Genomic DNA, 14740 nt, shown 5'->3' on the forward strand with positions numbered 1-14740 from the left:
AAGCCAGCTCACCTCCTGCACTTCTTTTGTGGTTCGGACTCCTTCTGACATTTCTTTGGAGGTGGAGGAACACCAAAGTAATTGCTTAAAGGAGCTTCTTCAACATCTTTAAGAGTCTGTCCTCCTCCAGAAAATCTTATGTACGCAAACGCGCGTTGCAACTTCATGTGGATTGAGGTCAGAAATTAGATGAAAGATCTGAACTCTGTAGTGATGGAGTTAATTAATTAATTTAATGTAAGAAAACAAGCCTTAATGACTGTCAAAACAGAACTTGAGCCATTATAACGAGACCCTTTAAAATATATAGACAAGAAGTAATGTTTCTCATTCTAGATAAAGCGATAGAGACCACATGTTCCAAAAACAGCATAAACAGCATCTAGTTAGCACAGTATGTTGTACTGTTTTTGTAACATACTTCTGTCTAAAGATTGTGTGTCTTGTTTCCTTTAGGTGCGGGCCATCATCAGCGACTTTGCAGTCTTCATTACCATCCTCACTATGGTGTTAGTAGATTATGCCCTGGGTATCCCCTCACCTAAGTTACAGGTTCCTAACAAGTTCAAAGTAAGTCCACATGAATCTCACACAAGCTGCTGTTTACATCAAAATTGGACATTGTATTGGACATTTTTTCTGTGTTTCATAACATTTAAGCATGCAATTTTTTGCGCAAATCTTGCAGCGATACAGAGAGCACTGATCCCCCATTAGCTTCACTGTGGCTGAGGAGTAAAGACACATTAAAACATGTATAAAACAGTATAAGAATGTTTAGATTTAGATTTGGATTCAACAGCTATGTTAGCGGGCTGAATGGAAAAGTACAGCTGTGCATCATTAGCATAGCAAAGGTACAAGATGTCCTTGAAACTGTTCAGTAGATGACCCAGGGGTAACACAAGATAAAAAGTGAAATCAGAATTGGTACGAGGATTGTCTCCTGAGGGACCTCAAATATGAGGGGCAGATATGAGGACATACACCTGTTCCTATTCCTCCTTGCAAAAAGGAGCACCTCCAATTCTACAGCCATGTCCAGCTCTCCTAGACTGACTCCAGTCTCCTGGAATCTCATCCATTCTCTTGAGACTGTGCTGGGAGATACAATAAACCTTCTGACAATTGGTATTGGTGTGCCATCCGAGGGATTGGACTACCTGGGAACCTTTGTAGGATCCGGTATGTTACCAGTAATGACACTGATCCTGGCCAAATAGGAAACTAGTGTAAAAACATGCAGAAAATATATAATTTATATTAGCAGTGAACATCAAAGCTTCCTAATTAAATGTAATAATAGTCTAATAATAATGACTTAGAAGAGAAATTTAGAAATAAAGAGGAAATATGTATTTTGATTTATTAAAACGTTTCAAATTCTTTATGATTAGGATTATTTTTAAATGTTCTTTTTGCCATTACCCTTAGCCAACCAGGGATGATCGTGGCTGGATTATCAACCCTGTGGGGCCCAACCCCTGGTGGACCACAATTATCACCTTCATCCCTGCTCTGCTCTGCACCATTCTCATCTTTATGGACCAGCAGATCACAGCCGTCATCATCAACAGGAAGGAACACAAACTAAAGGTATTTCATTGGATATGTTCACATTGGTGTGTGAAAGTGATTTTAAATGTGGTCAATACAATTAATTCCTACAAGCCCCAGTGTACTGTTTTTTAGTTTTCAAATCTTTGCTTTTCCTGAAGTGGGTAAGTAAGCTAAATCTAATATCTAAATCACACTTTCCTTGATCCAACCCTACAGAAAGGCTGTGGCTATCACCTGGACCTGTTTGTGGTGGGGGTGATGCTTGGCGTGTGCTCAGTAATGGGCTTGCCATGGTTCGTGGCTGCCACTGTGCTCTCCATCTCCCACGTGAATAGCCTGAAGCTGGAGTCAGAGTGCTCGGCCCCTGGAGAGCAGCCCAAGTTCTTGGGAATCCGAGAGCAGCGCTTCACTGGCCTCATGATCTTTACTCTGATGGGTTGTTCCGTCTTCATGACCTCCGTGCTGAAGGTAGGGGATAAACACCTATACTTATACTTATCAGAGATTTCTGGATCTCAAAAAGACTTTTTATTTCTTCAGTTCTTAATACTCTTAACAATATATATATAAAAAAAATAACAGATAATTTATCAAAGGACCTATTTTAAATAATATTTTTAGGCACTTTGCTACTAGCAACCTGTTACAAGAACACATAATGTTGCATAATTTTGTTGAGCCTATGAAACATTTCACCATTTGACTATTTGTTTGCATTAACAAAGGGACTCACAAAAATATTTTAGCAGAAAACTAGTTGCATCTCTAGTGTGTCCATAAAAAATATTTGAGGAAATTAGACAAGTGGACAGTGACAAGCCTAAAACAAACTACCTACTTCAAGTAAATAGCGTCTGAAACTCGTGTCCTTAACAATCCCTTTCTGTTCACTTTAGTCATCTCTCCGTCCTTTTTTTTTTTTATCTCCTTTAAGTTTGTCATCTCTCCATGTTTATTTTTTGTGTTGTCTCTACTTTTTCTAATCACCTGCTTGTGTATATATTGTCTCAGTCTCCCTTTGTCTATTGTCAGAGCATCAGTCAACTTCCCCTTGTGTCGCCTAGCTTTCTGTTAGCAAGAGTTTTTGGTTTCCTTTTGTATTTTATGTCTTACCTTTATTTTGTGCTTTGACCACCAGGCTAAATAAATCGCTTGCTTTTGTTTTTGTTTACTTCAGCTTGCCTCTGTGGGTCTGTGTTTGAGTCATCACATTCCTCAATATACTGTATGATCTGCGTACTCCGCAGACCATGACAGAATCAGTGGTTACTTTCATATCTGATTATGCAGACTGAGTGGACAACCAACCTTGGCAAGGGGGCATTTAGCTCAACTCAGTGTTTGCTTTATTAACAAAAACAGGGCATTTATCCAATCACTTATGTGAACAGTTGTGTTTAGAGTGACACAAGTTATGTCTACAAAACAATGGTTAAGTTAGAATGAAATCACATCATACTTGGTAAGGAATTACAACCATATGATTGCATGGTTACATTTCTCTAGCATGCTCTTATAGAAATGTAGCCACAGTTGCAAAGTACAAAAAAATATCAGACTGGAGCAGCCAGGGATCAAACCACCAACCTTCTGATTAGTTGATGAGCTGCTCTACCTTCTGAACTACAGATAATAATGTCTAGCAAACAAAACAGGAGAAATGTTTTCTGTAACTGCTGACATGGATGAATAAGTTCACCATCTAACAGGAAAGACTTTAACAGTTCTAAGTTTTTACTCATACTGGAAATGCTTTTCTGTCTGTACGCAGTTTATTCCCATGCCTGTGTTATATGGCGTCTTTCTTTACATGGGGGCTTCCTCACTCAGAGGTATTCAGGTGAGGTGACCATGGTATTTTCTGTTGGAAGAAATAATCCAGAAAAGCTTTGAAGGAAAATTCTAATTTTTCCTTTGTATCTCTGCAGTTCTTTGACCGTCTCAAGCTGTTTGGCATGCCTGCCAAACATCAGCCAGACTTCATCTACCTTCGTCACGTCCCTTTGAGGAAGGTCCACCTTTTTACTATCATCCAGCTAAGCTGCTTGGTCCTCCTCTGGGTCATCAAGACCTCTAAAGCTGCCATTGTTTTCCCCATGATGGTAACCCAAGTGTGCTTGTATATGCACGAGTGTTTGTGCAGCTAATGAATATGATGGCTTGACGTCAGTCTGTTTCTCTTGTTCCAGGTCTTGGCCCTAGTGTTTATTCGTAAATTGCTGGACTTCATTTTCACCAAGAGAGAGCTGAGCTGGCTGGATGACCTGATGCCAGAGTGGAAGAAGAAGAAACTAGAAGATGCTGCACAAGAGGTGCAGTAAGAGAGCACTATTTAGAGGACTTGGATGATCTTCAAATTTCTGCCACTGCAATAGATTTTTCTCTTCCCACAGGAGGAACACAGCATTATTGCAGAGGAGGAAGGCATTGTACAAGTGCCACTTGAGGGACACTACAAGTAAGTCTTTCGGATATTTAATTCTATTCTGTGTTTTGTGTTTTACCTAAGCTGTTTTGTTTGTCAACCAAAACTCACACATGCGCATATTTGTGAGTTCATTCTTAGCTCTAGCTCAGACGTATGTGTGGTTTAAGTGCTTGTGCTACTTTAGTGAAAACCAATGAAATAATGTCCTTTTCTCTGTTTGTTTGAAGGAGTGACCCAGCCACAGTAAACATCACTGATGAGATGTCCAAAGGGTCCTTTGGGAATGTGTGGAAGAGTGTGAACCCTGCTGAGAGTGCTAAAAAGGAACAAAGTGCTAAAAGGTTAGCCACATATTTGCATTATTAAGACTTCCAGATCTCCCATACAACAGAGAGCTAATACTGGATGTTGATCCAGATCATAAGTAGGCTTCTTATCTTAAGGTTGTGAAAGCAGCAAGCACAGGTGTTTATTATTCAGGAATACTGACTTTTTCCAAGAAGCTGACAAGCTAGTATGTTTGTTTAGGAGCAGTCCTGCCCTTGTAGATTTCCCGCTGAGCAGACTAACATAGAATTTCCTGCCTGCCTTTCTCATTTCATCCCACCCCTAAGCTCCCCTTCCTAACCTCTCAGAAGCTGATATCCCAAAGGTAAGCAGTTCAGAGGTGACCCCTTCAGCATGGAGAGTCTCATCCTAAGTGTTATTGCATGATGAACATGTGCTGCAAATTATGATTTGGGTGATGGAAGATGTTTGTGGATGTTATTCATTCATGTTTTCTTGATGTCAAATGTGACCTTGGCATGCTAATTACAAATAGTTAATAGCACTGGGTCTAATTTACTAGTCACTATAATCTGTGTTTTAAGGAAAGACTGCTGAACCTTTTTGAGATAAATTTGCATGCATGCATGCCACCGAAATTCTCTTTTTGTATCATTTTTGTTGGGTTTACATTTTCTTTTTTCCCCCATGCAGTTCCAAAAGCAACGAAAAGCGTCACAAACGGCGAAGGCATGACAAGAGCTTGGACAGGGAGACAAGTTTGTGATGACACATACTGGCAAAGCCACTGTGCTGTCAACCAGTAAATCAACAAATATACCGTGCCACACTCAGCCACCTTTGTACTGTGCTACACTGTGTTTTTTCGTCATGTAAGTCTATGTGCAAGTCGGGTGAAACAAAGAAAATTTATTACAAACCGTATTAATGAGAGGAAACTGAGACACATCTGTGTTTTTCTTTTTCTGTGTATATCAGTGTTTAGTGATACCAGCAACCGAAGGATGCCAGAATTATGACACCTGCAGTAACTGCTGTGTCTATGGGCCAATTACGGAAAAATTTTAAAGAATTTTTAAACTTTATTTTATTTGTATTTTGTATGTTTTTATATTTTTCCAACAGCTACAAGTTATCCTTTTAACAAGGTTACAGCGAACCACTAAAGAATTGATTCTATGTGGAACATTGTTTACTCCACGACATTCTCCGTGGAGCATTTAATGCCGCTGTTGTATTTAGCGCCTCATAATAGACTGAAAAAAAGTAGATATTTGCCAATATAAATCTGTAGTACTGATATCTAAAAGAGTTGGCTATATAGCAAATCTAGTAATTTTTTGGACGCATTAAATATACATTTTATATATTAAATATATCTAAATGTTTTTGTGACAGTGAAAACTCATCATTTCCCAGTCTTTTCCATTCCTATCAGGTATAAATGTCTCCTTCTCCACCAGTATGAAGCATTTCCCAAGAAACTCCCCAGACATTTGACTTTGAAATTTGTTTCTGAGAGTCACATGAAGTGACTGACCTAAAGAGATTGCTAAATATGAAGCTAAATCCAGCAGCTAGTTAACTTAGCTTAGCATAGACAGCGTAAACGGTGAAATAGCTTCCATTGCTTTGTTTAAAAGTAACCAAGAAAACAATTGCAAACAGGCACTTTATATCTTACTTCTTAATTCCCTTATTGCAGCGTCTCTCCGACAGAAGACAGAGATGATCGGTATTCCGTTTACCGGCTGTTTATAAAGAACAGTAAAACAGGCTACTGTGGGCCGTAGCCAACGCCAAAAAAGCAGGGAAAACGCTCTCTCTGGAATCAAAACAAAAAACCCTGGGCTCTCCTCCCGAACTTGCGCTCCTTTGTTCCGCATACACACAACACACACTCTCTAACTCCCACCCCCCAAACACTCTCAGCCAACCACAAGAATGTTCTCTTGCTGACTCTCTGTCATAGGTAGCTGATATAATTGACAGGCTTAACAGCCTCTAGACTATTAAACCTTCAAGGACAATCAGTAAATCACATGGCTGCAGGTGTGTAACAACTATGCCATAACTGAGTGGCAATTCTGAACATAATAACACCGATTACACATCAAACTAACTTGTAATCCAGTCCTTTACAATATGAAGTGTAAAAATAACATTTTTGATTGGTGTCACTATTACTTGCTAGTGATTGCGCCATATTAATCAGTCACTGGAATAGACATATCTATCATTTAATCTGACTCTCAGAAACAAAGCAATTAAATTAAACAAATAAAGTATTTTCGGATTTATTTTAGTGAGATTATTATTTTTGGGGGTAGGGTGGGAGGGGAACCTTTGGGTAAATTAGATTTAGCATGGTAACATAGATTGGGAAATTTTGGTATGTATCAACTTTTTTCCCTCAAATTGGACAATGATGAACTCTTGAGCGACTGTACAGTAAAGCACCATGTTTTCCACTTGCATTCTCTTCGTTATCTTGTCAGTAAGTGTCATCCATGGACATGTAATCTCCTCTCCAAATGACCCTCGGTGTGCTAATATCTGAAGCTAATTATTTCTTTAAAAAACAAACAAACACCTGCATGCTGGTGAAACACTGACTGTCTTGCTGCAGGACTATGGTTCTAGAAATGCAATAATACCTTTTTTTTCTGGGAAGGGCAACATGTAATAACAGTAAAGAGTCTTAACAATGTATAATACATAGAATATTTTATTCATGTAAAATGTTACTTATATATTACTAGCATTAAGTCAGTGTTCGATTGAAATTTTTCTTGTAGATGTTATTTTCCCATTGTCTAACTGATGGTTCTTAGATGATTTGATTAGAGAAACTAATAATGGGTCAAAATAATAACTGTATCAAATACTTTGACCACTTCTGTGTGGAATTCTGCCTTAAAATTGGTAGTAATAGTTGTGCACTTTCTGTTAGATAATTTAAGTCACCTGTATAAACAATCAGTTCATTCTTCAATCGTTTAATGAGAATGAGAGAGAGAGAGTAAATAAAGATATTAAACTGCAGGACTGTTTATATTTTCTGTGTTGTATTATACTTATTTTATTTATATTATACTTATTTAATTTTAATTAATTAACCTGAGATTCACTTTCTGTGGGCTAGTTTTCAACTTTCTTTGTGTTTTCAGCTTGGTGTTCATGCCGAAATACTAAAGGAAAAATTGTATGTGTGTCCTCATTAGGACAGAAATTTGTATTGGTGTGTTGGGAATGGAGCCTGAGGTTTATATAGCTAACTGGTAAATGTGTGACACTGAGTTTCAGGTCATTTTAGAGAAAGTAATATAACAGGTAGTTATATTACAAGTGGTTACATTGCAAAAAATTACTCTCTCCTGGGAGTAATTAATAAAATACTGTATACTACTTATTTACTAGAGCAGTGTTTCCCAACCACTGTGCCACAGCACATAGGTGTGCCATTGAAGATTATCTAGTTCCACCTGATTAGTACTCTAACACTAGAATTACTGACCCTTTTTTTTCCTGGTGCAAGTCCCTACTACTAGATTTACTAACCCTGCGCAAATTTGCGTAAATTCCCCTGAACCTAACACCTCCTAGCACCCCGCTGAGAGGCCTTCAGCTCCATTGTTCTCCTGCTTTTGTTATGCAAAAAAAACACACTCTCCCCGAACCAGGAGAGATTGACGTGAGTAACGGGCAGAACAATTGCATTCTCTTCCACTAGAGGGCACTAATTAAATGGGTTGCCAACTGCCAGTAAAACAGAAGAAGGCGAAGAAGAAGTCATGCCGCGAGATGACGCAGCGCCCAATAACAATAGATAAATATTTCAAAAGAAAAAGTCAGTTCCTGGAGAAAACTCCGACCCAGATGAAGGCCCTAGCACGAGTAGTGGTCAGAAGAAAGCAAAAAAGATATACTGGGGACAAACGGAATCAATTACACTATACCTGGTGCGTGGGAAAACAATAGCAACATGCTTTTTGTGACATTTTTGTTTGGTGTTGTGCCGTGTGATTTTTCTAATGTGAAATATGTGCCGTGGCTCCGAAAAGTTGACAAACACTGTACTAGACATGTAATGATTATTGGGTAATACAGTAGGCTACTTTTTTTTTTTTTTTCTTTTCCCATTGACTGACTTGGAGAGTGGACTAAAAAAGTAAATAACAGCACTAGTCACTTTTGAACAGATTTATGCTCCTGCTCCGATCAAAGTTTAGTGTTGGATTATTTAGACCTTGATCAGATCAATAACATTGACCAAATACATTTATTTCATTACATGACAAGCTTATTGTCATCTGTGAAGTGAAAACAGTTGTTCAGTAAAGTTACAGTCATGACCACAACCATACCCAAGTATATTACTTTAACCAGGACTAATGAACTTTCCCTGAACCTGCAAAAGTTTTTGGACCTTAGGTGTTTTTTTTAACCACAAGGGTGTATCGACAAAATACAACAATAGGAAACCCAACAACAGTGTTTTCAGTTTGGAATTATACTGGATATTATATTATTTAGATTTATATATTATATTTTATATTATATTTTCTGTTCTGTCTTTTTTGGTAAATGGTAAATGGCCTGTATTTGTATAGCGCTTTTTTTACTAGTCCCGCCTAGGGACCCCAAATCGCTTTTACACGTCCAGTCATCCACCCATTCACTCTCACATTCACACACTGGTGGAGGCAAGCTACAGTTGTAGCCACAGCTGCCCTGGGGCAGACTGACAGAAGCGAGGCTGCCATATCGCGCCATCGGCCCTTCTGGCCAACACCAGTAGGCGGTAGGTGAAGTGTCTTGCCCAAGGACACAACGACCAAGACTGTCCAAGCCGGGGCTCGAACCGGCAACCTTCCGATTACAAGGCGAACTCCCAACTCTTGAGCCACGATCGCCCCAGGCTTGTTCTTGTTTGGCTTGTTCTCTTTTATTTACAGTTTTATTTTTGTTGCCTGCACTTTCTTTTTGACAACTTTATTTATAATTTTCCAATATGACAAAAGTGCAGAAAAATATAACTCGAATTGCGATTACAAACACTGCCATTGTGAAACTGGTTACGCCACGCAGTGGCAAACCAGTTGGATGCAGAAAAATGTGTAATCTATGGGCACATACAAAAAAAAAGTACTATTACGTGAACAAGGCAAAAAAAACAAAAACAAACAAACGAACAGAAAAAAAAAACAAAAAACAAAAAACAAAACCCACCAAAAAAACAAAACAAACAAAAATAGAAGAGATAGCTATTGTGTGTGTGTGTGGATAATAGCAAACACTGAAATACATTTTTTGCACTCACCAATGAATTTTGTTCACTCAAATTTAGCTTTTCTTTGCTCAAAATAAATTTCTCCTCAAAATGCAACACATGCACCTGCCAATTTTTTTTTACGTGCGCTCAATTTTTTTTTACGTGCGCTCAGAATAGTGGCAGAAAAATAACACCATATTTTTTGGCTCAGCCGAGCCTCTCTGTTGCTGTTTTGAGCAGCCCGTGTCAGTCACCTCTTTCACATGTCACTCGCTCATCCGCTCATGCACTGCGGTCTCATAAGGAAACTCAGCTTTTTGATATGAAGTTTTCCCTTCTTACAAATATTTTTAAAAGTATTTGTTCGAAATAAGTATTCGTAAAAAAACACGTTATTTGTGCCTGTCCGAATACTGTATTCGGGTTCGGCTCCACCCCAAATTTGACCACAGTTAATTTGCATGAATGTTGATTTTCAATGTGCTGCTTAGATATGATGCTTAGCAATAGTGGTGACTCTTAAAGCTAGTCAGTGAGAACCCGGTGAGAATCGATAACAAATTTGAAACTGGTAATGGCTTCAGCACCCCTGCACCTTGCCCACATGGATGTTAAAGGGGAGTAAGCAGCACACTCAAGGACATTTAAATCTGTTAACAGTATTGTCCTATGTCCGTTTCTCCATCTTTGACCTCAGGAGCACCATGTTTTTGGCCTGAAAGGGTGACATACAGTAAAGACAACCCTACGCTACCAATAGATTACTACCTATTGCTTGCGTGACATGTGTGATAAATAAATAATAAATTCATGGTAACAGAAGTGGTAAAGGTATTAAGTCTGTGAAAGAACAGTCAAAAATCTGTCTTAACACATTAATAATGGTGAAGACAAAAACATTATTTGGAATTTGATTATTAAGCTGTTAGCTAAACAAGCCCCCCATAATATGAGCAATCCACTTACCAGTCACTTCAGTCACTGTTCCACACTTTGCTGGAACAATGTTACAATCCATGTTACCTTCCGAACTGCCTTAATTCCTTGTGATCGAAAAGATTCCTCAGGGTGTTTGGTCCATATTGACACGGTATGGTGGAAGCAGCCATAAGAAGATGAACACAGTACTCAGGTTGGCTCTGGCAGTTGAGTGATCCTAAATTTGTACCAAGGGACACAAAGTGGCAAAGACACTATGGATTCATACTTTCATGTTTATGTCTAATTCTGACACTACCATCCAAACGTTAGAGCAGATCAATCAAGATTCATCAGACCAGTCAATGTTTTTTCCAATCTTTGTTGTCCAATTTTGGCGAGCACATGTAAAATTTAGCCTTTGTATCCTGTTTTAATTGACCAGAGTAGCACCGGGTGTGGTCCCCAAACCCAGTTCTGAGGCTGGGTTTGGGGATGTTCTGCATTGTTACATTGTGTTTTGACATTTGAGCTACTGTTTTCTTTTAATTCCAACAGTTTTTACAGACACAATTATCCTTATACTTTCTTTACATATTATGATTTTGAAGTGGGTGCAAAATGTACAGCTTTTACGAGCTCACACAAATCAAGCATTATTACAGATTAAACCACTTCTTCATGGCTTTCATTGTGCTGACTGTTTTTCTATTCATTTTTTAAAAATGGTTTTGCAGGTTGGACTGTTCCTTGGAAAAAATAAGCTCTCTAGATGTGTCATTTTATGTTCTAGTTCAGTATTATAAGAATTACAATACTGTGATAATTAGTTTTAATACTTAAATACTTTTAAAGTGTTTTTGTCTGAATATTTTTTATATAATTTTACTTAATTAAGCTTTAAATACAAATGTTTGGCAGCATTTACTGGTGCATGTTTACATGAATAAAGTATCCAGATCTTTCCTCAACCACATATCTATACATTTCTATGAAGTTCATCTTTGTAATATAAAACAGGACTGAAGCTGAAAAAACAGTGACTGAAAACTTTATTTTGCAGAGCAGAATATTAATATAATGACAATCATAAGCTAGATGTGCTTTCCATAGGCCTACCTGAGATTGAGCGTTTTTGTGTTCATGTTAAAAATATAGAAAATAATTTAAAATTGTAAAATTGAATTTCTTCTTTTGTGTAATGTAAATTATACGGAAGAGTATTTTATATGTTTTGTGTCTTTGCCTTACATTCACAAAAAGTAAAAAAAGAAAAACTTAAATATAGTTTTGACAATACATCATGCAAAGCAGAATGGCTTTCAATTCCTCCTGTGTATGGCTTTGTTTGCAGCATGCAGGGAGCGACCTGGAGCAGACTCTCATTCATCTGCTTGTCTTTTCTTACTGAAAAGAAAGAAAATTACAATCACAGCAATGCTCAGTCAACAAAAAAGACCTCTAACCTCTAGCATTTGCCGAATCAGCCATGATAATTTGATGTTACCTTTCCCCTGAAGGCTTGGAGGTCATGACCCAGAGTAAATATTCCTTGGCGGCCATGGAATCCAGTACCTTGTTCACATCGCTGGTGAAGCTTCCATCTACGTGCCTCTTGCTGAATGTTTCACCCCATCTTTCCATTTCAGATCTGAGTATGTACACAGGCACACAATGTAAACACTGCCCCCTAATGGTCAGTAACCCCACAGTATGGAAACCTGACAATTTAGCTGTAAAATTTGATCTGCACTGGAGAAATCATCAGTTTTTCACATGATTATTTTCATCATAAGTGAAAAGATTGTTCTGGTGTAATCATTTCCTAACTGCTTCATTGTCTCTTTGCATGGTTCATGTCTCATTGCACAGTGTGAGTAAGATACGATCAACACAGTGGAAAAGTTCAAGTGATTTATTTTGGCACAATCACAAGAAACACTAAGGGAAAAAAAGCAGTGGAAAGGGGGAAAATGGTTGAAGAAGCAAGAAGAATCAGCTGATTAGCTCGAGTTCTCTGTTTTGCTTTCCCCATCATGGTGGAATCAGACACAAGCAGGCCATTTTAGAAGGTTTGGGTATTGTAGGAGGAGATGCACATGAAGAAAAGGAGGGCGGCCTACTCTCTTCGGACTTGTCCAGACTTGAGGTTGGCAACAAAGTCTTTGATTGCCTGGTCTTTGAGGAAGGAGCTTACATCACTGGTGAAGGTGCCATCTGCATGTCGCTTCTCGGCAGCACTAAAAAACACAGACACAGACCACTTGATATATGTCTTTTTTATACTATAATATGGAACATATGAGTCAATTATAAAGGCGCTTTCTTATTTGAGGTACCTTATATTTACACTCTAGTGCTTTTAAATGTAAGATTTTACATTTACAAGTATAAAAGATCAACTCACTAAAGACTGGCTCTGAATTCCTCACAAAATGTGTGGCTTGCTGGGCACATGTGTCAGATGCTTTGGAAATAAGCTGTTTAAGGCCTAAGGAGGCCAATGGACAGGCAAATAGAGAAATTCTTGTTTTATTATTATTCTTATGACGCCTCTGATTTATCTGCAGAGGCTTTAGAAGGGCCAGGCCCCTAGTTTGAGAGCCAAAATGCATATAAATACATGAGATGTTAGGCTGCTTTTCTTGTATACCCACACTCCTTTACTACTTTAAGCACTATGTTGTGTTACGTGTTTCACTTGTACAATTGAACACTACTCTGCTAGTATCCTTAGCTACTTTAAAAGATCAGTTCTAGTGTCTTTTATCACAAATTTCAGAGTGTTTTCACACTGACCCGCTCCTCTTGTTGTTCATCAGCCACCGAACAAAGTCCTGTGCTTTCCTGTCCTCCAGATATTTACTGTAGTCATTTGAGAAAGTTCCCTCTGAATGTCTCTTCATGCTCGACAACTCCACAGGCTCGTCATTTAATGTGTTGTCTGATTCAAAACTGCAAGGGAGAGCAAAGTAGGTACCACTGAAGTGTTTTCCATAGCATATCATATCTCTACATAAATATATAAATCTCTAGGAACACTAGAAGTATAAAAAAGAGAAGTAAAAGAAAGGGGAACCGAAAGGAAACACTTGATTCTTAAACTTAGCATTGTCATATATAGTACATGTATCCTTTGTCCTTCCCTTTAATCCTACATTATGTATCACTTGTTTCAGGGTCACACTAAAAAGTTAATCAACCATAGGTTCTATGTGTCAGTATCAGGTCATGTAGGAATTTACAGTACAATAAAAACTGTTTTTAATTGCATTTCAGCATAATCTTTAAAGCTTTTTCTTGTTTTTTAATTCAGTTGGAGAGACTTTTTCTCATATGCAAAATAAATGAATAATCAGGCATCATTAAAGCCCTTATAGTACCTTTTTATTCTAACAGTGCATGTCACTCTCAGACAGCAGACTTATTTGTGGTTCCTAGTGTTTTTAAAAGAGAGCCTTTCTTTTTGACGTATTTTATAGTTGACCTAGCTCTGAATTATGTTTCAATAGGCTCAGGATACTGGGGAGCTTCCCATAATGCACTAAGCATTTCTTTTCCCTCTCTGTTTTTTTATACACCACTACTGTTTAATCACTGTAGGGTCTTTACCTTACAGTATAACTGTTGTTGTGAATCTGTGCTATATAGATAAAATTGAATGGAATTGTTCTTGTGATTTAGTCACGAGAGTAACACAAGGGTGCTAAAAACAGCTTTATCTTAAAGAAGCGTTTCATTGTACCTTAAGCTGTCATCAGCATCATGCAGAGGAACCTGCCAACTGCTCTGGACAAAGCCGAGGACCAGGAGGATGCCAGCCAGGGAGTGAATGCTTTTCATGGTGGTGACCTGTAACAGGGGACAACACACACAAAAAAGAAATAAAACATTCAACCAAACAAAGAAACATTTCCCCCACCCAGAAAAAAAAACAAGAAAAAAGAACTTGACGGCTAAAAGTAAAATACCTTCTCCACTGCAACAAGATACAACTCACCTTTTCTTCTTTCTTTCCAAACACCTGCTGTTAGTTCCACTGCTTATTGCTGGTGTCTGCATCTAACCACCCTCTCTCACTTTGCAGCCTTATATATTGAAAGAAGAGCTGCATAGGTGGGTCTTTTTCCCACTCATAGAGTAACAGTTCCACCTATTACTCTAAACCTATTAGACACACCCATTACACACGGGGCCTGTTGACTGAATAGATGAGCCGACCGTTTGCTTATGAAGTCAAGCGTGATGCCAGCTGGTCCTTCAGTGTTAAG

The 14740-nt window shown here is 38.3% G+C and overlaps 2 protein-coding genes across 4 annotated transcripts in view; one reads left to right on the plus strand and one right to left on the minus strand.

The window, feature by feature from the left end:
* LOC102797402 (sodium-driven chloride bicarbonate exchanger-like) overlaps nt 1–7321 on the plus strand; it is a 60038-nt gene extending 52717 nt beyond the window's left edge. For 2 of the 3 annotated variants that reach the window (XM_006804104.3, XM_035913527.2), the window contains exons 18-26: nt 457–570; nt 1435–1596; nt 1777–2028; nt 3332–3400; nt 3489–3662; nt 3750–3872; nt 3954–4018; nt 4216–4329; nt 4970–7321. In XM_006804104.3, the coding sequence (XP_006804167.1) occupies nt 457–570; nt 1435–1596; nt 1777–2028; nt 3332–3400; nt 3489–3662; nt 3750–3872; nt 3954–4018; nt 4216–4329; nt 4970–5042 (1146 nt within the window). In that variant the 3' untranslated portion in view covers nt 5043–7321. Of the gene's footprint in view, nt 1–456; nt 571–1434; nt 1597–1776; nt 2029–3331; nt 3401–3488; nt 3663–3749; nt 3873–3953; nt 4019–4215; nt 4330–4602; nt 4641–4969 lie in introns of all 3 variants that reach the window. The other variant, XM_006804105.3, reaches the window with a different exon arrangement.
* Nucleotides 7322–12369: 5048 nt separating this feature from the next.
* Nucleotides 12370–14685, minus strand: LOC102797107 (glucagon-1-like). The gene is made up of 4 exons (XM_035913546.2): nt 14470–14685; nt 14215–14321; nt 13269–13424; nt 12370–12709 (listed from the first exon to the last, which is right to left on the minus strand). Exons 2-4 carry the CDS (start codon nt 14310–14312, stop codon nt 12589–12591), a joined length of 375 nt encoding a protein of 124 aa, XP_035769439.2. The 5' UTR covers nt 14313–14321; nt 14470–14685; the 3' UTR covers nt 12370–12588.
* Between the last annotated feature and the right edge of the window lie 55 nt (nt 14686–14740).

Source organism: Neolamprologus brichardi, chromosome 23 (genome assembly GCF_056152115.1).
Source record: "Neolamprologus brichardi isolate AB-2024 chromosome 23, ASM5615211v1, whole genome shotgun sequence".
Lineage (NCBI taxonomy): Eukaryota > Metazoa > Chordata > Actinopteri > Cichliformes > Cichlidae > Neolamprologus > Neolamprologus brichardi.

Excerpts from the sequence above, each read along its gene's own strand:
- LOC102797107 (XM_035913546.2), bottom strand. The coding sequence starts at position 14,312 with ATGAAAAGCATTCACTCCCTGGCTGGCATCCTCCTGGTCCTCGGCTTT. Across the intron at positions 13,425-14,214 it reads GATGCTGATGACAGCTTAAG|TTTTGAATCAGACAACACAT; the intron begins GTACAATGAAAC and ends TCTCCCTTGCAG. Across the intron at positions 12,710-13,268 it reads ATGAACAACAAGAGGAGCGG|TGCTGCCGAGAAGCGACATG; the intron begins GTCAGTGTGAAA and ends TGTGTTTTTTAG.